This window comes from Maniola hyperantus, chromosome 10, assembly GCF_902806685.2.
Source record: "Maniola hyperantus chromosome 10, iAphHyp1.2, whole genome shotgun sequence".
Lineage (NCBI taxonomy): Eukaryota > Metazoa > Arthropoda > Insecta > Lepidoptera > Nymphalidae > Maniola > Maniola hyperantus.
The window spans coordinates 2,508,881-2,534,791 of record NC_048545.1 but is presented as its reverse complement, the minus strand read 5'-3'; the positions used below and the strand labels follow the sequence as shown (position 1 = coordinate 2,534,791).

General features: G+C 41.8%; 1 protein-coding gene across 1 annotated transcript; it reads left to right on the top strand.

Moving 5' to 3' along the window:
• The first annotated feature begins 1,178 nt into the window (after positions 1 to 1,178).
• On the top strand, positions 1,179 to 25,709 carry LOC117986084 (unconventional myosin-Ia-like). Its single transcript, XM_069501332.1, has 24 exons — positions 1,179 to 1,285; positions 2,848 to 3,033; positions 4,064 to 4,179; positions 4,426 to 4,496; positions 4,905 to 5,062; positions 5,962 to 6,025; positions 6,320 to 6,333; positions 7,095 to 7,179; positions 8,681 to 8,925; positions 9,670 to 9,817; positions 12,961 to 13,053; positions 14,112 to 14,275; positions 14,980 to 15,213; positions 15,808 to 15,935; positions 16,414 to 16,572; positions 17,238 to 17,414; positions 17,863 to 18,115; positions 18,406 to 18,543; positions 18,888 to 18,935; positions 19,589 to 19,921; positions 21,157 to 21,300; positions 22,005 to 22,178; positions 23,028 to 23,242; positions 24,070 to 25,709. The coding sequence occupies exons 2-24, from the start codon at positions 2,917 to 2,919 to the stop codon at positions 24,191 to 24,193; spliced, it is 3,402 nt and encodes a 1,133-aa protein (XP_069357433.1). The 5' UTR covers positions 1,179 to 1,285; positions 2,848 to 2,916; the 3' UTR covers positions 24,194 to 25,709.
• The last annotated feature ends 202 nt before the right edge of the window (positions 25,710 to 25,911 follow it).

Here is a 25,911-nt window from a genome sequence, read left to right as displayed (position 1 = left end):
TGTTAAATAAAGTGAGTCTGTTACTTGTTATATAATTGTTTTTTATGCAGTTTGATTTACTTTTATGTATCTTAGAATCAGCATTTTTGTTTATCTTACAGGCACCGTTTGTTTGCTGTATTTTTTTTCTTAATTCATCAAGACATCTTCGTGTTTTCCTTTTTTTGCGTTTCATATTCTTTAATGGCTCCATATTATATGAAAATATAGTAGGCCAAAATTAAGTAACATACCTACCTATAGGGTTTAATTTTTAATATTCCCGCTGTAAAACTTGACATTTTCCACAAACTCTCTATTAATATTGTTTTTCATGCATTTGTTTATTTAGCACGTGTTTATCTATTTCATTTTCGCATTACAAAAAAATTGATAAAAATCTTTTGAAAATACCGCCATGATGTATAAAACGTAGGTAGTGATTACGGGGGACACGTGACAAAATGGCGGCGTTAGTTCCAATTTTCGCCACGCGCCAAGATAGCCTTGTCTCTGAGCTTGTCGCAACGTCTCACGTCTCACTGGTAGGTACCCGCCTGGTACCGTGTTCAGCCTGGTACATCGTCATAGGAATACACCCACGTAGTAGTACTTCCAACTTCTTTGGCCTGGTACCATGGACCTTACTTTTTTTACTCTTTGATGACGTAGCATTTTTTTTCAATTGGCTATAGACCTCTGGGTTCCACGATGTAGTACCCAAAGAAGTTGGAAGTACTACAGTACCTGGCTTACGGCTGTCTATGAGATAACAAACCTTAGATTACTGTGGATTACGCGCATGAAGAAAATAACATTTTTTTTTTTTTCCTACCATAAAGCACCATTATAAAATGGCAGCTTTATTACTACTACCATCTAGCCTATGGGCTAATAAGTAATATTATTCTAGCTTAAACTTCTACTTATGAAGAAAATAACATTGCAATATTATGTTTTTTCTTGGATGAATGTTTTTTATTGTTGAAATGAATAAATGGTTCTCATAGGAATCTCATTTGTCTATATTATCAAGGGAATCTTGTAGTTCTACAGGTTCTGGACTATCTCATTGGGTTTTGGACTATTCAATATGTTAGTTTTTATCATCTGCAAAGAAGTTGGAAGTACTACTACGTAATGTGATTACCATACAGCTGTCTTGCTATTGCCTGTTATCAGATTGTGGTTGTTAGTCTGTGGTAGTGGTAACTGTCAAACACAAGTGAACTAAATTTTGCACATTGTTAAAATTTATTTAAAAATGCTAAGAAAGTAGAATTAAATCCCTAAAATTTATGCAAACGTGAGTATTCTAAATACATAATGATTATGTAAAATCAACTTAAGCGTAATTAGCTTTATAAATCGTAAAAATAAGAAGTGCTATTGAGCTAATTAAAATCTATTTGTATCGGTTTTCTAATGTTTTTTATATAATTTTTGTGTACACTAATAATTATTTTCAGTCATTTTAATATTGTTTTCTTCCTAAGTAGTATTGTAACGCCCAATTTTAAAAAAAATACTTAATGTTAAATCGAGTAATGAATTATCAAAAAAGGAACGTTATAAATTACTGATTATTCTCCTATTTGAATAAACTTTATGCTAAGATTTGTTTGTCAGGGTTTGTATATAAGGTAATTCAATAATTACTAGCCTAAGATTTTTAAACAGATTTACTATGATTTTATTTTCTAACCTCGAGAGATCATCATTAAAACTACTGATATACAATATTATCATAAGCAGTTGGAAATAAGTCTGAAACAGGTGTCTTATTAATTATAGAATTAATTAAATACTTTGGTATATTATTTTGTAACTGTTTGCCTAGTTACTCTAATTTGGTGTGCAGTGTGCACATATTACTTAAAAAATAACATAACTAAATCAATTTAAAAGGCACTTGCAATGGAATAATATAATTAGACATAATTATGAAGACATAGTAAAAAATACTTGGATTGGATGTGACTTATCAGTACTAATACATTAGAGAAATTATGTTGATTTATCTGGAATTTTGGAGAATTTAAGTAGAATTGGAGAATTTAGAGTGAGGTACAAAGAAAAATCAGGTATTTGTTAGAATTCTTGTCAATCTACTAATCCTGCTCTTGGTTAAAAACTGGAAACATACCTGGATAAAGAAGAAAGAAATCTTCTGGTCTCTTATTAGTTGCCAGTACGTCTGACTGAAGCCAAGTGCTAAACTATAAATTAAAAAAAGAAGGCTTAAACTATGAGCAATACTAATGTATCCAACAGCTCCCAATTGTACATGCAGATCGCAGATGCACGTCTTAGTACTGTATAATTTTCCACCAAGCGAGAAAAAAATCTAAAACGGTATAAAAAGATAGTATAAAATTATATAATGAATCTTACAATTCATTTTAAAGATTTCACTTTTTTATCTGTTCTACAAATATCCACCAAAATGCATGATATCGTAGCCGCCATGTTAATTCCGAATGTGACGTCACATGGATTGAAATTGTAATGCATTTCACTAAGAAAACACTTGCTTACCAATCTGTGTGATATCATGACATCTCATGAACCTAAAAGGATGGCAGGAAGCGTTTGGCGAAATTTGACATGCAAAATTTAAATGCATTTTATTGCACTTAAATTTTTTGACAGTTTATATCACTTTAGGATCAAATTAAGACAATTTTCAAGAAAAGGGTATGGTTTGATCTCCAAATCAATATCTGTCCAATAGCTACGGGTGACGCGAAAGCAAAGATATCTAGACGTCTCATAGCCTGCATGGCGTCAAATATAGGTAACATTTGACGCCTGCCAGTGTAGTTGACCCCTCGACGTATTGTTACAAGTTGAATAACTGTGACGCAGTGCATTAAGCGGCAGGCATGGCAGCGGGTCGGCGCGGAGGGCGCGGCAGGTGAGGAGCGGCGCGGGGCCATGGCGGAGCCCGAGCCCGCGCCCGCCGGCCTCGCCGACGCCGTGCTGCTGGCGCCCCTCACCGAGGACTCCTTTTTGCACAACCTGCATGTGCGCTACAAACGGGACATCATCTATGTGAGTATCATTTGCAACCTTCCAGCCATCTGCATGAGTGCTCCTGTCCCGATTGTTTGCTGTCCGGCCTTGCCGCACTGTGTCTCGCGACTCGCATTACATCTCCAATACATTGGGGACGAAGGCTCATTGTGATATTTGCAGACTAATTTGAGCATGGTAGTAAGACGTGTAATGAGCTTCCGATACGGTCAAACGGCTTGACGTCGAGCACGTAGATTTTTGCTTGAGTCAAGCATTTTGACCGTTTGCAATGCTTGAGTCAAGCATTTACGTGATTGATGCGATTTTATATTTTTGCTTGACGCGACGACGCGACGTTCGGATAGTGTTCGACATATTATGAGAAAAGTGCAGTTTAATCAAGCTGCTTGACATTCGCATCAGGCTGCTTGATGACAGTTCGCGTCGGCTTGATCAAGCAATCGCGCGTCAACTGTCAGATATGGCGGACGTCGACGCTTTTGCGACAACAGCGAAAATTACAGTAGCGAACAATGGAGCAGAAAAAAGGTTTTATTACTCATTTCACTATACCAAGACGCCCCAGAACTTTGGAAAATAAAATCGCCGTTGTATTTTGATAAAAATCACTTTGACCACCTCTGGACTACTTATAAGTAAGACGATCACATACAAAATAAGAAAAGTGCCTCTTGCTGCTTGACAGGCGCATCAAGCAACAAAACTACTTGCTTAACCATCCCGTAAGCCCTTTTTCTTCGTCTAGTGCCTCTCCATTACTGAAGGTCAATAGTCAGTTGTTTAAACTTCTCCTTGTCCATGGCTAAGCAGAATAGTTCTCCAACTGTTTTATGCCAGTCCACTCCCTGATGTAGCCATGACTTCTTCCTTCTTCCCACCCCTCTTTTCCCAGCTATTTTATCTATCATAATTATCTGCAGCAGGCGGTACCTATCGTGTCGCAAAATATGGCCCAGGTAAAAGATCTTGCTTGATCTAAGCCCTTAAGACAAGTCAACTACCCTGTCACGACGCATGACGATTTGAATGTGTTTTATTTGTACAGACGTACGTGGGCAACGCGCTGGTGTCGGTGAACCCGTGCCGCGCGCTGCCGCTCTACTCTGCAGAGCTGGTGCGCACCTACCTCGCGCGCCCGCCCTACCTCCTGCCGCCGCATTTGTGAGTACCCAACGACATGTACGAAGCGATTCCGTTTCTAACCTATTTCCACGCGGACGAAGTCGCGGGCATCAGCTAGTAAGTTCTAAAAGTGAAACTGGCATCTAAGTTTTATTGAGAGGTATTCCTGGGACTCAAAGAATTGTCTGGCTAGTGGCTACACACCTCCTTCCTCACGACTGCATACTATACGTCATATTATATTTGATTGAAATAAGGGCCATATGTATTTATTATCGCTTACAGATACGCCATAACCGCTACTGCCTACCGCTGGGTTCGTGATAGAAACGAAAATCAATGTATAGTCATAACAGGTATGTTTTATATACTCAATAAATTGTCCGAAGCTTCGGCCGCGTCAAGTTTAAAAAATCCCGTAGGAAGTCTTAGCTTTTCCAGGCCTAAAAGTAGCTTGTCAGTCCCTGGGATGCAAGCTATCTCTGCACCAAACGTCAAAATTGTTTGAACGGATGAGCCTTAAAAAATACCGTATGAACTCTTTGATTTTCCGGGGCAAAAAGTAGGGACGCAAGCTATTCTTTTTACCAAACATCAAAATCAGTTAAACAGGTGAACCGTGAAAAGCTAGTAGACACACTTTGGCATTCATAAAGCATAAATCATTAGTATGGATTAGAAAGCTGTTCCAAGATTTAAGATTTTACATTATACAGATTTATGGCCAGACCCATTACCCTGAAAAATGTTGGGTTTTCACGCAGGTGAGAGTGGTGCGGGTAAGACAGAAGCGGCACGGGTGTGCCTGCAATGTGCCGTGGTGGCGGGTGGCGGCGGGGGCGGAGCCCTGGCGGCAGCGGGGACGTTACTCGAGGCCTTTGGCAATGCCGCCACCGCACGGAACCATAACGCGAGCAGATTCGTAAGTATCTGTGACTACATTTTACAGAACTGTCCATTGATTAAAAGAGTCCATTGAATGATTGAAGTGGGAAAGTCTTGAGGAAGTGATGCCCATAAGGGCAGGCCACATAGTTAGAAATATGTGGGGATTCCTAGGAGCTGGAATGGCGACCTCGCACCCGAAATTTAGAAGACCCTCAACTCGGTGGACGTAGGACAGACGACATTAAACGAGTTGCATAGAGCCGCTAGATTCAAGCGGGGCAAGACCGTGGCGTGTGGAAGTCGCTACAAGAGACATTATGTCCAGCAGTGGAAGTTTATCAGTTGATGATGATGATGATAATGATGAATTTTGGCAAAAGCACTCCTACATTCCGAATTCAGACACTTGTAATTTTCCAGATTTCTTGGAATTTCGATAGTAGATTTTATACGGGATCGTTCGGGATTCCTTGAATAAATTAGAATACATCGACATTACATTAAGTTCTCGGATCTTATAGACATTTGCTATATCGCTTTAGCGATAAGGCCGCCTTTGCATGCTACAGCTATTAGATTAAGATCCTGTATTGTGTTTTTTCAATGTTTACTTTGTGTTGTGTGCAATAAAGTGTAAAATAAATAAATAAATAAATAAATACATTTGCATATTTTAGTAAGCCGCCTTTGTGCAAGTGTGCATTGCAGTCGTACTTAGCGTGCAATGCCTCGCGATCTTGGAAAAATATAAGAACTGTAGACTTGTTACACTAAAAACAAAACGGGTTTTTATTATGATCATCATCATCATCAACCCATTGCCGGTTCACTACTGAGCACGGGTGAGAAGAGTTTGGTCATAGACCATAACGCTGGCCAAGTGCGGATTGGCAGACTTCATACACCTTTGAGAATATATCTTTTTTTTTTCAGGGAAAACTGCTAGACATCGAGTTTGATTTCAAAGGAGAGCCCGTAGGAGGTCATATCACTCACTGTAAGTACTTTCCGATTTGATAGTGTTAAGGCGTTTGTGCACTCATTTGTATTCGTTTTCCTAAAATACGATTCGAAGTGACCGTCATATAAAATGTATGTACGCTTGTGTACTCATCTGATTCGTGTTCTGACTGGTCCGTATATTACACGAATCAAATGAGTGCACAAGCGTAACATATCATATTTTCACGAAAACAATTACGAATCGAATATGAATGAGTACAAAATGCCTATCAATTTTTGACTATTAATAATATCGTGAATAAAATTTTGTTTCGTTTATTGCATGCAGATCTTTTGGAGAAGGTAAATAACATTTAATTATGTGTATTGAAATTTTTGCTGGATTAAAGTCAAATTCAAAGTAGAAACCTTTTGTGCAAAATGAATACTTTTAAGTGCCTTCCAAGTCAAGAGTGAATAAGCATCTTCTAGGCAAGCGCGTCCCGTCTTAGGCTGCATCATCACTTGCCATCGCATTTGGAACCCTCGTAGCCTCGTAGTCGTGTTGCTCGTAGTGGATTCGTTTTAAATTTACGTAATTAATAATTGACGTCATAGTGACGTCAATTTATTTGTTAACACCAATTGACAAAAAAAGATATTGGTATTTTTAGGGTTCCGTAAATCCGTACCCAAAGGGTAAAACGGGACCCTATTACTAAGTCTCCGCTGTCCGTCCGTCTGTCCGTCTATCACCAGGCTGTATCTCATGAACCGTGATAGTCAGACAGTTGAAATTTTCACAGATGATGTATTTCTGTCGCTGCTATAACAAGAAATACTAAAAAACAGAATAAAATAAATATTAAAGGGGGCTCCCATACAACAAACGTGATTTTTATGATCGTTTTTGCTCGATATTAATAACGGCAACATGTAGACGCTTGAAATATTCACAGAATATTTAGTTACTACTTTAAAAATAAATAATTAAATTAAAATAAAACATATTCAAAGGGAGCTCCCTCCACAAACGTGATTTGTATGGGCTGTGAAAAGGTTGCCCATTAGTGGCCCATTGTAAGGCGCTGACAGTATCCCAATAATGTTATTTCATATTTCAGGAGCGCGTGTGTTGTGTGGCGGAGGGCGAGAGAAACTTTCATGTGCTGTATCAGTTGCTGGCCGGCGCAGACGCACATTTACTTAGTGAGTTATTTTTTAACCGACTTCAAAAAAAGGAGGAGGTTCTCAATTCGTCGGAATCTTTTTTTATTTTATTTTTTTATTTTTTATGTATGTTCCCCGATTACTCGAAGACGCCTGGACCGATTTTGAAAATTCTTTTTTTGTTTAAAAGGGTATACTTCAAAGTTGGTCCCATTTAAATTTGGTGAAGAACGATGAACATCTTCGAAGATAGATACTGGAACTCCTCAACGGAGAAGAGTAAATTGCTCGCGATCAGTGTAATAGCTTAGTAAACAGTAGATTTTTAACCAGTCATAGCATAATTCCATGGGACCACTAAAAATTGTGAAATATAATTTTTTTACAAAGAAAATAAAAACCGACTTCGATACACAAACACTAAAAATTGAAAAATAATTTAATTTATTACCGAATATATTATGTATACAAAAGTTAATATAGTTCCATAATAATATTTTTTGGGGTCGGTGCCAATGAGGTGCCATTGTGGAGTCTCATAAAAATATGAAGTCTAGACGATTCGCGCAGCTAAAGCTAATTGGCACCGGCACCAAAAAGTATTATTATGGAACTATATTAACTCTTGTATGCATAATATATTCGGTAATAAATTAAATTATTTTTCAATTTTTAGTGTTTGTGTATCGAAGTCGGTTTTTATTTTTTTTGTATTGACATAAGGAGCTCATGCATTCAAATAAAAAATCTTTACAAAAAAAATCGATGGTTTTTAACGGTGAGCCAAGTTTCACGACTTTGCGTTTGATGACTGTATGGAGTATGGTATAGGACGTTTTTCTTACTGTAGACTAATCAGGATGATTTTTACACCCAAATAAATATACGGTGTCATGAAACGTACGAGTAAGGTGCTTGCTGCTGATTTTATATTAGGTACATTGTTTACAACTTATCACATTTTTACAAGGAAGTTATAGTTGAATACCTACGTCCTTGCATATACCTACCGTATACGTGATATGAATTCTTTCATGCAGTCTAATTAGGATGATTTTTACACCCAAATATACGCATCTTTGTCATGAAACGTGTTTGTTGCTGTTATACGAGATAGGTTTACGTATCTAAATATATAAAAGGAAAAGGTGACTGACTGACTGACTGACTGATCTATCAACGTACAGCCCAAACTACTGGGCGGATCGTGCTGAAATTTTGCATGCAGATAGCTGTTATGACGTAGGCACCCGCTAAGAAAGGATTTTTGAAAATCCAACCCCTAAGGAGGTGAAATATGGGTTTGAAATTCGTGTAGTCCACGCGGACGAAGTCGCGAGCATAAGCTAGTAATTTCTAAATCCAACGATTTTGTGCTATGTGCTTGTTATAAGATGTGGGTAGAGGAAAAAGCAAGGTCCGCGTTTGCACTCGCGCGAAGCGTGAGTTAGTGTGAAATATAACTTGTAACGGTGTAACTGCGTTTCTCTTGAAACTTCTCAAAAACCCCAGAAGTAACAGTGCTGAACGTTGTCCATAGAGCGGTTAAAGCTGCAACGTTCATGGGAGCAGTACCGCGTGCTGCGCGGCGGGGCCACGTGCGCAGAGGGCGGGTGCGCGGGCGCGGGGGCGGGCGCTGGCGGCGCGGGGTGTGCGGGCTGCGCGGCATGCGCGGGCAGCTCGGTGGCGGCGGGCGGCAGCGCCTCCCCGCGCCGCGCGCCCCCGCAGCCCCCGCCCGGACCTCGAGCACCGCAGGCTGATCGAGACCACTTCGCGTTTACCAAGGTATACTAAATGAGATTGGATACTTGCGTGTAAAATTGCCTATTCAGTCTATAAAGCGACTCTACGAAGACGTGCGGTGTCCAATGTACAGTGCGACAAGGCTCTCTTGGCACTTGAACGACATTGACAGGGAGTCGCTGTTGGAGAACAAAGGCTTAGAATATTCAAACAAGAACAAAGGGGACACTTGATAGCAACGTTAGTTCCGATTTTTACCACACGCTAATCCTTGTCGCACTGTAGGAGGCAGAGTATGAGGTGATAAATCATGGTCTGAGTCAATATTTTTTCAAGTACTGCACATTTAAGGGCACAATCATGCCTTTAATCCGATAACGCCTTACACACCTGCCGCAGGGCAATCTTAAGGCATTTGACCCCAAATCGCCTTCTTAATTGTTATGTGTTCAGGCAAGCAGGGGCAATTTTCGAGATTTTCCTTACAGCAGGGTGGCAGAAGTGCAAAACCTTCCTAGTTCCTTAGTTCGTCTCTGCCGCCCTGCCATACGATCCTGTGTATTGGGCGATTGGGGCCATTTTTCAATCTTCTTTTTTCCTTTGGGGTTCTCAATAATACTGCCACCATTCTAAACACACGTGAATACCGCGGGTTGTTTATCCTCACACTGTACGACAGGTATGTGTGTAAAGAAAAATTACCCCTAACGCCGTGAGACTTAGATTGCTCTTACGGCAGGTGTGTGAATAGCCTGCTTAAGATCTGATCCAATAAGTTTGGTCCAGGCCGCGATGGGAGCGCTGGGGTTTAGCGCGGCGCAGTGCGGCGCCGTGCTGCGAGTGTTGGCGTTCCTGCTGAAGCTGGGCAACGTGCAGTTTGAGCCGCAGCACAACATCGACGGCTCTATTGGCACGAGATTGCAGCATGAGTACGGTGAGATATACTTCACTAAGTTTGTTGGGGATGGGAGTGTTAAGGGTTTCAAAAAATCCGGCAATTATACTATATATAGCTCAATTACCACTCACTCACTGATTGACATAATTGTTCTCCTAGAAAGAGACAGAAAATGATATAATTATGTATGGGAGATATGTTCAGGAGTGGGATTCGACTAGGGAAAAATTATGACATTTCAGAAAAACAAGATGGCGGCCGACCTGACTTTTGTAACTTTTTTGTTTTCCAACCGATTTTGTTACAACTTGCAACTATTGAAGATATTAGTAAACGATTTTTAGAAAAAGTGAAAAAAAATTGGAAAAACAAGATGGCGGCCGAGATTTTCAAAAAATTTCCTCCTGTAAAATTTTGTATGAAACTTATTTTTTTCACTTATGGTTTCATATAGAAGATAAAGATTCCTTTAGGGCAACAGATGGAGGTAGCTGATGATTGAGGATTTCGGAGACGGGTGAAGGGCACGCTCGAGGTATTGAAGATAGGTGGGAGGTGCTCGACCAAATGTCATTCGAAACCTCGTCCAATTGCCAAAAATTTGAAATTTTTTTTAAAATTCCGAAAAAAAGATGGCCGCCATACAAATTTCATCGGCGTCCAGCTCGGAGGGCATGAAAGATGGAAGAGTGGTTTCTTGGCAAAAGATGATCAGGATCCGAAGGTCTATTTGATGACTTGAAAAAAAATTCAAAATGGCGGAATTTATTTTTTCCGCGGACTCACTCATTGACATAATTGTTCTCCTAGAAAGAGACAGAAAATGATATAATAATGTATGGGAGATATGTTCAGGAGTGGGATTCGAGTAGGGAAAAATTATGACATTTCAGAAAAACAAGATGGCGGCCGACGTGACTTTTGTAACTTTTTTGTTTTTCAACCGATTTCGTTTACACTTGCAGTTATTTTAGGTATTAGCAAACGATTTTTAGAAAAATTAAAAAAAATTGGAAAAACAAGATGGCGGCCGAGATTTTCAAAAAATTTCCTCCTGTAAAATTTTGTATGAAACTATTTTTTTTCACTAATACTTTCGTACAGAAGACAAAGATTCCTTTAGGGCAACATATGGAGGGAGCTGATGATTGAGGATTTCGGAGACGGGTGAAGGGCACGCTGAAGGTATTGAAGATAGGTAGGAGGTGCTCGACCAAATGTCATTCGAAACCTCATCCAATTGCCAAAAATTTGGAAAAAAATTCAAAATTCCGAAAAAAAGATGGCCGCCATACAAATTTCATCAGCGTCCATCTCGGAGGGTATGAAAGATGGAAGAGTGGTTTCTTGGCAAAAGATGATCAGGATCCAAAGGTCTACTCGATGGATGGAAAAAAAATTCAAAATGGCGGATTTTTTTTTCATAGAAAATGTATGACTTTTTTTAAATTGTTCAAAATGGCCATTATAGACCTCGAGAGCTGCTTTAGCAGCTCGAGCAGCGAGCAAAATACTAGTTATACTATATATAGCTCAATTACCACTCACTCACTCACTCACTGACTGACTCATTGACATAATTGTTCTCCTAGAAAGAGACAGAAAATGATATAATAATGTATGGGAGATATGTTCAGAAGTGGGATTCGACTAGGGAAAAATTATGACATTTCAGAAAAACAAGATGGCGGCCGACCTGACTTTTGTAACTTTTTTGTTTTCCAACCGATTTTGTTACAACTTGCAGGTCTTGCAGATATTAGTAAACGGTTTTTAGAAAAAGTGAAAAAAATTGGAAAAACAAGATGGCGGCCGAGATTTTCAAAAAATTTCCTCCTGTGAAATTTTGTATGAAACTTTTTTTTTTCACTTGTGGTTTCATATAGAAGACAAAGATTCCTTTAGGGCCACATATGGAGGGAGCTGATGATTGAGGATTTCGGAGACGGGTGAAGGGCACGCTTGAGGTATCGAAGATAGGTGGGAGGTGCTCGACCAAATGTCATTCGAAACCTCGTCCAATTGCCAAAAATTTGAATTTTTTTTTTAAATTCCGAAAAAAAGATGGCCGCCATACAAATTTCATCCGCGTCCATCTCGGAGGGTATGAAAGATGGAAGAGTGGTTTCTTGGCAAAAGATGATCAGGATCCGAAGGTCTATTTGATGATTTGAAAAAAAATTCAAAATGGCGGAATTTATTTTTTCCGCGGACTCACTCATTGACATAATTGTTCTCCTAGAAAGAGACAGAAAATGATATAAATATGTATGGGAGATATGTTCAGGAGTAGGATTTGAGTAAGGAAAAATTATGACATTTCAAAAAAACAAGATGGCGGCCGACCTGACTTTTGTAACTTTTTTGTTTTCCAACCGATTTTGTTTAAACTTGCAGCTCTTGTAGATGTTAGTAAACGATTTTTAGAAAATGTAAAAAAAATTGGAAAAACAAGATGGCGGCCGAGATTTTCAAAAAATTCCCTCCTGTAAAATTTTGTATGAAACTTTTTTTTTTCACTTACGGTTTCATATAGAAAACAAAGATTCCTTTAGGGCAACATATGGAGAGAGCTGATGATTGAGGATTTCGGAGACGGGTGAAGGGCACGCTTTAGGTATCGAAGATAGGTGGGAGGTGCTCGACCAAATGTCATTCGAAACCTCATCCAATTGCCAAAAATTGGAAAAAAAATTTAAAATTCCGAAAAAAAGATGGCCGCCATACAAATTTCATCGGCGTCCATCTCGGAGGGTATGACAGATGGAAGAGTGGTTTCTTGGCAAGAGATGATCAGGGTCCGAAGGTCTACTCGTTGGATGGAAAAAAAATTCAAAATGGCGGAATTTATTTTTTCATACAAAATTTTTTATTATTCAAAATGGCCATTATAGACCTCGAGAGCTGCTTTAGCAGCTCGAGCAGCGAGCAAAATACTAGTTGACTTCATTATAAAGCTGTGCAAAATTTCAGTTTTCTAGGTCCAAGAGTTGTCTATTGAGAACCTCCACCTTTTTTAGTCGGTTAAAAATAAAATAAACACTACCTGGAGATTGGCATGGATACTATTGATCTCAATAAAACTAAGAATTGCCGCAGAATTTTAAAATCCCTAATCAACATCATAAAATATCAATTGCACTTTGTACGTCATAACGAGCACGCAACGTGTTCCGCAGAGCTGCGCGAGGCGTGCGCGCTCGTCGGTGTGGAGGCGGACGCGCTGGTGCTAGCGTTGGGTGCGGCGCCGCCACACGACGACGTGCCACCTGGTGAGCTATCTGTCTCTTTCCTATCCAATAAGTTAGAGGAGTACGTTCGACCACTTGCCAGTGCAAACATCGGACCACCTTTCGGTCATACAGAGTGTAAGCAGAATGCTACCAAAAACTTAGCATTATTGTTGTACTACCTAAACACAATCCAATACCAATAACGATTTGCCTCATTTTGTAGTTTTAGTGATTTAGTATTTTATAAACCCGCTATGTACAGTGTGCAAAACTCGGATGGTCTACTTATGCAACGTTCGTTGAGCTCTAGCGTCAGTCAGATGTTCAATTCAATATGTCTTCTCGGAACTTATAAAAACTTACACAATGGGGATGATGCCTATTTCTAAAATTCGCAAAATTTACATTTGCTGCTAGTTTTAAGTTTGCTAACCATTTTAAACTGACAATTTTTTTTGATTTGATGATTTAAATTTGATTTGATAGACCCAGCCGCGAAGTTTTTCGAAAATAGTAGACTAATCATACATCGAAGGCTTATGGTTATGAGTTTTGCGCGCATAACATTTATGCATCTACATGTTTTTCCATAAAACTTTGGTCAAAAATACTGATTTACTTCATATTTGTTCCTAAAAGATAATTTTCTGAATTTTCCCAGATTTGCACAAATATGAAATAAATGAGTATTTTTGACCAAAGTTTTATGGAAAAACTCATTACCATAAGCCTTCGATTTATGATTAGTCTACTATTTTCGAAAAACTAACTAATATTTGAATTTTCGTGGCTGGGTCTATCAAATCACCTTAACTAAAAAAGTACATCAAATTACGTCAAATGTTTATGATATCATATAAATTTATCATGTCTTTGTATTTGATACAAGCGAGCGTTTTAAAGTTTGATAAAAAGTTGCTGATTTGACTAGTAGCCATCGTCCTTATTGCCAATAAACGAATTGTTAAGTTAGGTAGTGCGTATCGGTTCCTTGCAAAATGTACAAATGATGTAAGAATTTGCAGTATTTCTTCGAGCCCATCCAAAAACTTGAGCTACTAAAATTGGTGGTGTGATTTGCCGTTGTTTCTGCACAGATGAGTCGTGTTCTGTGGAAGAGGAGTGCAGCTCGGAGGCCGGCTCGGAGAGCAATGGCGGCGCGGGCGCAGAGTGGGCTTGTGCACTTAGAGATCGTTTACTGTGCGCGCTGTATTCCAGATTGTTTACATGGCTTGTTAACGCGGTTAACGATGCACTTAAGGTACATATTGCATTATTTGATACTTTAAAGTTACCTAATTGGAATGATGCCTAATGCATTACAGTGCGACAAGGCTCTCTTGGCATTTGAATGACATTGACAGGGGGGCGCTGTTGGAGAACAAAGGCTTAGAATATTCAAACAAGAACAAGGGGGACACTTGACGGCAACGTTAGTTCCGATTTTCACCACGCGCCAAGATAGCCTTGTCGCACTGTATGTCAAATATGAATTATTTGTTAGGAATTATTAGATAGAAGATCTTTCAATAGTCGTAAAGTCCACGTCCGCTGGTAGTTTTAAGTTTGATAAACATTTTAAATTATCGTTTTAACTAAAAGAGTACGTCAAATTACGTCACATCTATGTATTTCATACAAGCTCTCTTTCTAAGCGAGCGTTTTGACGTTTGATAAACAGTAGCTGATTTCACAAGTAGGCATTATGCCTATTAGGACTTTTTCACTGTTTTCGGGATTCTAAATTTCATATGAATTTTGTCATTCACTTGATGGTTCCTCCTGGACCAATTGTTTTCGTATGTTCTTACACCTAAGTTTTCGAAATTAAAATTTGGGTGGTTTGTAAGCTATGTTATAGTATCGAATTTTCACATCAGAAAGTAAATTATTATGTTAGCAAAAGTATTCATTGAAAAAAGGACTTAAAAATTATCCGTAACGCTATGGTATACCATTTCACAGCCGGCAGTGGTCGGAGCGCGGCGTTCGCTAGGCATACTAGACGTGTACGGTCTGGAATCATTAGCTCACAACGGCCTCGAGAGGTTGCTCATCAACTATGCGGCGGAGAGGGTGCAGGCAGCAGTGACCGCGGCCACCATGCGCCGGGAGCAAGAGGAGTACGCGCGCGAGGCGCTGTCGTGGGCGCCTTTACCCTACGCCGACCATGAGCTGTACGCTGACTTGCTCGATGCGGTGAGTGTTGCTGACAAGGTCATTGTGAGGCACGTTGTCGGTCTTTAGAGGCTGCTTATTAACTACGAGGCGGAGAGGGTGCAGGCAGCAGTGACCCCGGCCACTATGCGCCGGGAGCAAGAGGAATACGCGCGCGAGGCGCTGGCGTGAGCGCCTTTACCCTACGCCGACCATGAGCTGTACGCTGACTTGCTCAATGCGGTGAGTGTTGCTGACAAGGTCATTGTGAGGCACGTTGTCGGTCTTTAGAGGCTGCTTATTAACTACGAAGTGGAGAGGGTGCAGGCAGCAGTGACCCCGGCCACTATGCGCCGGGAGCAAGGGGAATACGCGCGCGAGGCGCTGGCGTGAGCGCCTTTACCCTACGCCGACCATGAGCTGTACGCTGACTTGCTCGATGCGGTGAGTGTTGCTGACAAGGACATTGTGAGACACGTTGTCGGTCTTTAGAGGCTACTCATTAACTGTGTACCGGAGAGCTGTCGGTTAATGTAATTTGGGTTGAAGACCTTTTTGTGGTAATAAAATCGGATATTGCCGCCTTGAGAATAAAATTTATCGGATCGAAGTGTCAACTCTAGTTTTATGTTCCAGGGCCCGGAAAGTGTTCTTGGCATGTTGCGAGAATGTTCGTCGCGCGGCGTGAGCGACGCGATATTCCTGCAAAGGCTGCAGCGGCGACGACATCCACGACTATTGGTGCTACCGCCCGATCGTTTTCAGTGAGTCCGCAGTTTTTGATAGCTTATTTCAATCTTAGTTTATTTCTTTTCTTGTAAAATGTATTTTTATTTACTGTTTTTGACTATTTGACTTTAACTATTATTGACTATCTCTGTTGAGACGATCTCGGCTACGTAAAATGTCACACTCGAGTGAGAGGCCGTAGTTAGCGCAAGTACTTAAACAAAAATTATTCTCAGTTATTTATTACGTTAAATGTATTACAGTTCTTGCAATTCACGAAGGCTAGTGAACTTGTGGTAACGTCGTTTACATGGTCATTGCGTATGTGTGCGTGCATGTCGGACCAATCAGTCGCGAGCGAGCGCTGTCTAACGCATACATTTAGTGTACCTTAAGTGTACCGATACGACCTAAACACAAGCATGAGTCAGCGGCCTTCGTGAAATGCAAGAACTATAACAACATCACGAAAGTTCGTCATTCTGGTATTGAACGTACTGAATGTATCGGCAGGGTAGTGCACTTCGGCGGGCCGGTGGTGTACAGCGCGCGCGGCATCGTCGCCAAGAACCGCGACGCGGTGTGTCGCCGCTGCGCCGCAGTGCTGGCCGCGGCGCGGGAGCCGCTGCTGGCTGCGCTGTTCGCGCCCGGGGCGGGGGCTTTCATTGGCAGGTAACACTTCAAAGCGTGCCGCAGGTGCGGGCGTGGACAGAGATGCGCTTCTTGAACACAGCGCTTGATAGTATATTTTAATGTAGATAACAGGTAAACTAGCAGATCGCGTAAGGAATTCTGCTATACGTTCCAAAACGCGAGTAGCTGACGTTGGCCTTGCAGCCGCTTTACTCAAATGGGACTGGGCAGGTCATGTGTGCCGTATGCCAGATGAGTTATGGGCAAAATCTGCTTCTTTTTGGACGCCCCAGAATCATCAACGCCAGCGTGGTCGGCCGAGGCGACGTTGGCGTGATGAATTAGATAAATTTACAGTTACGTGGCCTGAAGAGGCACGAAATAGAAAATTGTGGAAGGATCGGAGGGAGGCCTTTGCCCATTCGTGGGACAGCACAGGCTGATTTAGATTAGATTAGATTAGAACAGGTACATACCACGATTAATTTGAAGTTTTTATTATACTACCTTTTTTTTTGGTTTTTTTTTTGTTGTTTCATATTTCAAAGCTATCTGCAATCAGTCATTGAATGGACTTTTATCAGATTGTTATGAGTGGATTATACTACCTAAATACAAAAAATTTTGGAAAAATTTAACAAAAAAAACATGACTCGCCAAAGCCCATGTTTGTCTTCGATTGTAACATGTGTGGTGGGTAGTAGCAGTGGGTCGCCGCGTCGGCCGTGCGCGCTGGCGTGTCGCCAGCGGGCGCTGGTCGGCGCGTTGGTGCGCAGGCTGCCCAGCGCGCCGCGGCTCGTGCGGTGTCTGCGCGCCGACGCCGCACTGCGCCCGCACCGGTTCGACTCCACGTTGCTGAGGCATCAGATACGTACGCAGGGGTAAGTGCATACGTATTTTTGTAGGAATTTGTTCATGCACACATATAATATATACTCTTATTATTTCAGATTTTTTTAATGCAAAGTGTGACCAGAACGCTAGCAAAAACTTGGCGTTATTGTTATACTACCTAAACACAATCAGATTGCTATAACCATTTGCCTTATCTTGTAGTTTCAAACCTGCAATGTATAACGTGCAAAACTTGGGTTAACGCCCCACCTGTAACGTGGCATTGACTTCGAGTGGCCTACTTACGCAACGTTTGTTGACCTCTAGTTTTATTTACAATATATTAGAACTTTTAAAAAAACAGGATTTTTGAAAAAAAATCATGTTTTCTTTGTTCGCGTTTATGAGTAATGATTAGTCACTGTCTTCGTGTTTGCAAGCGTTCTGGTTACACCATGTATATCATCTAGTCTTACAGAACATGTGTACGTATAGGATAATGGACATGGCGTTGCTACGTCGCGCGGGGTGGTGCGAGTCGATGTGCGCGCGCGCAGTTTTGTCCCGCTACGGGGTGCTACGAGCGCGCGCCACGCCCGCGCCGCCCCCGGGCGCGCCCGCCTCGCCCGCGCTGGACGCGCGCGACGAGCCCGTGCGCGCCGCGCGAGCCTTGCTGCGCAGTCTGCCCATCCCTAGCGCGGAGTTCGCGTATGGTCGCACTAAAGTGTTCATCCGTAGCCCTAGGACGGTGAGTGTACATCCCGCGCCGCCCACATCTCATGACGATGGTATTAGCCCGGCAAATTGCTAATGCGCCTAGCCGCCATTTTAGTGACGTCAGCACTAGACTGAAGTTTCAAGCTGATCGTATATTTTTATTTCAGCTGACGTCAAAATGACGTCATTTCGATTTTAATGAGACATGGTTCCAGCCAATAGCAATTTGCGGGACTTATAAACCTAGCTTACAAACGTCAGCTCGTTTGTAATAACCTACTTACCGCCCTGTATCACAATGCACTATTTTTTTCTTATTAGGTGTGGGAATTAGAAGCATTACGTGCGACACGAGTAGAAAAACTAGTGAGAGGAGCGCAGCGAGCGTGGAGAAGATACCGCGCGCGCAAGAGACTCGCGGCCGCCGCCAAAATTGTCGCCGCCTGGAGACGGTACCGGGTATGTATATCTGACCTGGATAAACGACCAAGTTATACCAATAATTCAAACTGCGATTAATTTTTGACCATGTTCGTTAAAATAAGATAAAGCTCAAAGCAGCTCAAGAAAACAAAACTTAAAATGTACAGAACAGGGTGTCTTTTTGTTGATCACTTATGCAAAATTAACAAAATGTAACTACTCTCGCTTGAATATATTATTTCGTATTTATTGCTGAGGAATACGAACAGCAATACTAATTCCTCATTGTCAATTTATTATTTAGGTTGATTTATTAATTTTATGGGAAAAAAAATATCCGCGGGCATAATAATACTTATGTTCTATTTTGTTTACTTTAGAAAAAGCATGCGGCGATAGAGAGGAGAACTGCGAAAAGATTATCACATGTAAGTAAATAGCCTCGGTACTGATTAGGTAATATGATTGTTATAAAGTCGATTAAAGGGAAGCCATGAAGAAGAGTACGCGGTAGAAAGTAATGTACATCGGCCTTTAGAATGACATTTCAGCTTTGTACAGCGTTGTCTCCGTCACTTCTATATGACGTTTTGTCGTTGCGACAGAGACAACGGTCTTCAAATCTGATATCTCCTTCTAAAGGTCGATGTACATTACTTTCTTCCGCGTACATTACTAGGTATAAAGCTGAATCGTAACTCCGGTGTTAAACTCACATGGATGTCGTTGTGTGTTTTGTACAGAAGTACATAATCATAATAGTCATCATCATCATCATGATTAACCCATCACAGGCTCACTACAGAACACGGTCTCCTCTCAGAGTGAGAAGGGTTTTGGCCATGGTCTACCGCGCTGGCCATGTGCGGATTGGTAGACTTCACACACCTTTGAGAACATTATGGAGAACTCTCAGGCATGCAGGTTTCCTCACGATGCGATGTTTTCCTTCACCTTCTTCAAAAAACGCACATAACTCCGAAAAGTTAGAGATGCGTGCCCGGGATCGAACCCCCGACCTTCGATTAGAAGGCGGACGTCCTAATCACTAGGCTATCATAATAGTATTATTATCCAATAGCGGAACCTACATCTGGAGCCAGAAGCGTGCGGGAGCGCAGAGAAAAGCGAACAAAGGACACGGGAACGAGCCGCGTGCGTCATATGGCGGGCGTGGACAACGTACGCCAAGAGGTCGTACCTGTTGGGTCTGTGGGCGCGGCTGCCCGCTCGGCACCGGTCCCCCGCGTGCGTGGCGTGGCCACCGTGCCCGCGGCCACGGCTGCTCGCGCGCACGGACGCGTTGCTGCGGAGGTTGCACCACAAGTGGCGCTGCGCGGTGTACAGACGAGCGTTCGATCAGACTGCCAGGAATCGGATGCGGGAGAAAGTCACTGCCAGTGTTTTGTTTAAGGTGACAAATAGCTCGTAGCTTTAGTTTTAAGTACGTCTCAATTATCACTACTATATTATCATCTTACACCGCCGAAGAGCAACCGCCGAGTTTCTTGCTGGTTCTTCTCGGTAGGAACGGCATTCCGAACCAGTGGTAAATTAAAACTACCTGACTATTCATAAGCACTTTTAAAAAGTTTACATGAATAAAAAAACATTCTATTCTATTCTATTCTATACAAATAAAAACTTTGACAATCAGGAAGCGTAAAATTTTACCTATTCTGAATAATAATAAAAAAGTAGTTTCTTTATCAATTTTACTTGATTTTTTTTTGTTATTTATGTCAAAATCGAAACGCGAACTAATATTTTATTCGAATTTGGTAGACCCTACCAAATACCAAAAATAAAGACAAAATAGAAGTAAATAATCCATACTAATATTATAAATGCGTAAGTGTGTCTGTCTGTCTGCTAGCTTTTCACGGTTCAACCGATTTTGGCAAAATTTGGTACAAAGGTAGCTTGCAACCCGGGGAAGGACATTAGCTACTTTTTATTCCGGAAAATTTAAGAGTTCCCACAGGATTTTTAAAAACCTAAATTCACGCGTACGAAGTCGCGGGCATCAGCTAGTATTTTAATATTTTTTATAGCAATGAGGGTGTTTATCCTGAGTACATTTACCGCGAATTTGGTGGGGCCAAGGCAGGTTATTCATTTATAGGTAAACGCTTGAATTCAATCACACCTGATGGAAAGTCATGATGCGGCCTAAGATGGGAAGAGTCTACTTAGAAGATGCCTATTTACTCTTGTTTTAAAGAATACCCGGGTTGTAATTGGTGGGTTGTACCTGCATGGACGTTTATTCGTAGCTCCTTTCTGAGCCGCCAAAAAGTTTGAATGAAACTGTATTTATTTTATTTACACACTAGCTTATGCTCGCGACTTCGTCCGCGTGGACTACAAAATTTCAAATCCCTATTTCACCCCCTTAGGAGTTGAATTTTCAAAAATCCTTTCTTAGCGGATGCCTACGTCATAATAGCTATCTGCATGCCAAATTTCAGCCCGATCCGTCCAGTAGTTTGAGCTGTGCGTTGATAGATCAGTCAGTCAGTCGTCAGTCAGTCAGTCAGTCAGTCAGTCAGTCAGTCAGTCACCTTTTCCTTTTATATATATAGATAAGCGATCGCGTGATAAAATTCCAAGGATGTTAAGTCAGTTTTTGTGAATTTTGGATTGCAGGATCGTAAGGTGACGTACGCGCGCAGCGTAGGACACCCGTTCGTGGGCGACTACGTGCGGCTGCGCGCCTCGGCGGCGTGGCGGCGCGGGCTGGGCGCGCAGGCGGCCGACCGATACGTGGTCTTCGCTGACGTCGTGGGCAAGGTGACTAACAAGATGGACAAAATTTGCCCCAGGCTGAACTATGCCTATCACAAACTTAATGCCACGACTGCAAAACAACATGCTACTTTTTTTCTTAAAATAGAAGATTTTTACTATTAAATACTTGACGACCTCCCTGGCGCAGTGGTGAGCGCCGTGGTCTTAATAGTGGGAGGTCCCGGGTTCGATTCCTGGCAGGGGTTTGGAATTTTATAATTTCTAAATTTCTAGTCTGGTCTGGTGGGAGGCTTCCGCCGTGGCTAGTTACCACCCTACCGGCAAAGCCGTGCCGCCAAGCGATTTAGCGTTCCGGTACGATGCCGTGTAGAAACCAAAGGGGTATGGGTTTAACAAAAACTGCCATACCCCTTCCAGGTTAGCCCGCTATCATCTTAGACTGCATCATTACTTACCACCAGGTGAGATTGCAGTCAAGGGCTAACTTGTATCTGAATAAAAATAAAAAAATAAATGGCACATATATTATAATTTCCTTTCAGGTATTTGTTGGTCCGCCCCCTTTAAAAAATCTCTGTTTAGAGATAAGCATTTCCGATGTAACTTAATTTATTATTACTTTGTAACTACAATTTTTGGTACATGAATAACAAAAAAAAAAAAAAAAAAAAAAAAACTCAATTTTGTAATGTAGTGGGAACACCGCCGAAGGGAGTTGGTTTCACAGTTAGCATGTTTTGTTGAAGGTGGCACGGTCGAGCGGGCGCGTGTCGCGCTGCCTGGCCGTGGTGTCGACGAGCGCGTTGCTGCTGCTGGAAGCGCGCTCGCTGCGGCTGAAGCGCCGCGTGCCCGCGCACACCGTCTACCGCCTGTCGCTGTCGCCCTACGCCGACGACTTGCTCGTCGTGCATGTGCGAGCGGTGAGTACCCACTGTGGGATTGTTCTAGCCACTCGTAGTGTTCATGACCAACTGTGTCGCATACGTGTCCCTGAATCCAACAGTAATCTTCGTCCACGAAAAAATAAACTTTTCGTGGTCCCACATCACCGCACTGTTGCTAGATCTATGTCACCTATACCCCGTTCATTAGCATCATTCAACGCGCTTTTGAACAATAATGCTCAATGGGACCCATTTAATGATGGGTCTATAATACTGGTTCGGGAGTTACTGAAGTACGCTGAGAGCATTGCATGAATATGTCATTCAATGTTCTCAGCGTACATATTCAAAATTCTTTGATCTTTTATCGTTTTGTATTTTATGTCTTTTTTCTTGTACCTTTACTTGTATTTAAATTTATTATTAATCATCTAGTTAGTGTAAGTGGCACTGCCGTTCTAATTAGATATAAAATAAATAAAATAATAATAATAATAATAGCAGTTTCGAAGTGCTAAATGACGTCCAACAAACACTGATGCTGAACAAATAACCACCACAATTCATAGCTACCCAGAAACTTCCACTTTACTAAATAGATGTCGCTGCACGGAGTACCATCACAGTAGCAAAGTTTAGAAGGTCAAGCAATGCTTTCTTTAGAAAGAGAGAGTGGTTTCGTAAAGAGTTGTCTCTGTTGTTGAGACCGACAAAACGTCACATAGGCGTGAGTGACAGAGACAACGGTCTACGAAGTCGAAATCTCTTTCTAAAGGTCGATGTACAATATTTCCTGTACTGTTCCTGTACCGGGTACTGTATGTAACATAATGGATGTGTTCGTTACGTTAACTAAGTTCTTGAACGCAGTGGTAATGTTTCCAGTGCGGAGGCGTAGAGAGCTCGACAGAGGAGCTGTCGCAGTGCTCGTCCCGGGAGCCGCTGGACGCGCCGGGCTGCCTGTTCGGCGGCGAGGGCGCGTGGCGGCGGCGCGGCGACCTGCTGCTGCGCACGTGCCACGTGCTCGAGCTGGCCACCAAGCTGTTCCTCGTCGTGCAGAACGCTGTGGGCGCGCCGCCGCACGTCAACATCTCCACCGAGTGAGTATACTGACTATGCTTTCTTTTAGCTCAATTTTCATTAACTCAGAGTGTTGCCACACGATGCGTTGCGACGTCATGCGGCGCCGCATCGAACGCACAACGGGTTTGGGGCCAGAGAGAGGCGACTCTCTGTCGAAGTACTTATGTGGCACCCCAATACTCATATTCATTGCGGCGATGCGGCGCCGCACCGCACCGGAAACGCTCATTCTTAATTGGTATAGATGTTCTATTTCATGAAGACCGTTTGGCTATGACTGTGTGAGTACACATTATTCTAGTGTGCGTGGCGCTCGGTCTCGACGGTTAGCGGTCGATTTTTTTTGTTTACGTGAAGCACACAAATGCGTTAATGCTTATCGGTGCGGTGTTTACTACTACAACAAATGCTGAGCTGTCAACGTGAAATAGAACATCAGTATGGCAATTCACCGATACTTATCTTTTTAGCTTGCGCATGAGCATACGACGTACACACGTGGATACAACGTACGTTGACACGTTGTTTTGTTCAAGTGTACTTCACATGGTTTTATTTTTGAACTCGTGCGTCTAAACTGTCTTAAATTATTATTGTACCTGTTTTTATACCCACAATCGAGCAAAATCTTTTTTTGATGTTTTGACTTCGAATACTGCTGCTAGTTATTTAAGCTGAGATCTATACAGCGCACTTTGACTTTGCTCAGACTCAAGAACAAGTTAAAATAGATTAACGTAAGAGATATTGCTCTGTCTCGTTTTAACTCTGTCTTAAGTCTAAGCAAAGTCAGAGTGCGCTCTATAGACCTCACCCTTAGAGCGATATTGTGGATGCGGCGCAGGTTCGAGGCGAACTTCGGGCAGCAGATGGTGACGGTGTCGTTCCACGCGGTGGGCGGCGCGCCGCTGGGCGACGGCGGCGCGCGGCTGCTGCGGCGCGGCAGCCGCATGGACGTGCTGCTCTAGCGCCGCACGCCCCGCTCCGCTCCAGCTGCGTAGCGATTTGGTGCTCATTGACTACTGTGTAAACAAATAAAGGCTTCTCTATTTAATGCTAAAATATTCAAACTCAAAGCATTTATTCAAAACTAGCTGATGCCCGCGACTTCGTCCGCGTGGAATTAGGTTTTTTAAAAATCCCGTGGGATTTTCCGGGATAAAAAGTAGCCTATGTCACTCTCCAGGTCTTTATCTATACCCATGCAAAAAATCACGTCAATCTGTTGCACCGTTGCGACGTGATTGAAGGACAAACCAACAAACAAACACACTTTCGCATTTATAATAAGGGTACTGATTGTGTATAAACGTGCGCGAGGAACACAGGTTAGAGCTTTTTCGAGAGTTTAAATCTAAAAAAAATGATGACAAAACAAATATTTAATTAGAGCACAACTGCTATTTTAAGTACAGTACGCGGCTGAAAGTAATGTACATAGACCTTTAGAAGGAGATAGCAAATTTGTAGAGCACTGTCTCTGTGGTTGAGACCGACAAAACGTCATATGTCGTCATACGCCGAAATGTCATTCTAAAGGCCGATGTAAGTTACTTTCGGCCGCGTACTGCAACAATCGTTTGCCCGAATAAAATAAAAACCGTCAAAACACGCGTATTTATACAAATTCTCTCAAGTTGACCTCCTCGCAACAAATCGTATGACATAATATGACTTATGATCGTATTGGCTTGCCCAAATATGTCATTGATGTGCCTCCGGAAAACATACAGCATTTATGTATGAAGAAGCAATTATGTACTCACCGCATATATGCGCGCTTCATCCATAAACATGTATATTCCTATGCAATAATGTAGTTTACCTTACCGGATATAGGGGCGCTAGTGTCTCACCCAGCAAGGCAGTGAGCCGCTGCCATCTTGGATGTCATAGCGTTGTGTACTTTCGCCGCGTGCGCGTCGAATCTAAAATTATATCGTTAATCCGTCTTCCTTTGCAAAAAAATTATTTTCAATAAGTGCAATAAATGTGATAATACGGTGATCATGATATATATTTTCTTATTATTTCGTAATATTACCGTGGGGACATTTTGGTTGGACCCCACGTGCGCGAACAATGTCGATAGGCTACGTAAGCTAATCGATCTGGTGTTTCGCGCTTATTGGTGCCTGAGAGGGCTCTTGAAAAAGGGGATACCTCGACATCCAGCAGCGATTCAAGCAACGAGCAGGATTGAGAGTGACTCCCGAGAGAAACGGCGAGAAATTACCAGGTAACGATCGATCCTCGGATCGATGCGTTATACAACCAGGTGAGTTTTCTTACATATCTTATAATGCATTTACCATATTGTGTATCTAATGCAAATGAGATGCTAATTGAGAAACCAAATTAAACAAATGGCGATTTGGTTGACGAACGTGTCGACACCGACACCGAAATCTAAATCTGGATCTAGGTTTCTTTAATACAAATTTTGGCGAGGAAAAGTCCCAATGGTTACCTATAATCGGTTATTGAATCGATTTATTTTATGTACAAAGTTAATTGAGTGCAATTTAAATTTTACGCCAGTGAATCTAATGATAACATTTTATCTCGCCCACGTGGCGAGATGTTGGTTATAACAAGACATTGGTTAAATTGCTCATTTAAAGGGGTTTCGTAAACTGAAAATAACGGAGAACTGTACTCACTAAACAATAGCTAACACTTATTT

Coding starts and splice junctions, on each gene's coding strand:
- LOC117986084 (XM_069501332.1), top strand. CDS start 2,917: ATGGCGGAGCCCGAGCCCGCGCCCGCCGGCCTCGCCGACGCCGTGCTG. Junction 17,415..17,862: donor CATCAGATACGTACGCAGGG/GTAAGTGCATAC, acceptor GTGTACGTATAG/GATAATGGACATGGCGTTGC. Junction 22,179..23,027: donor TCGTCGTGCATGTGCGAGCG/GTGAGTACCCAC, acceptor TAATGTTTCCAG/TGCGGAGGCGTAGAGAGCTC.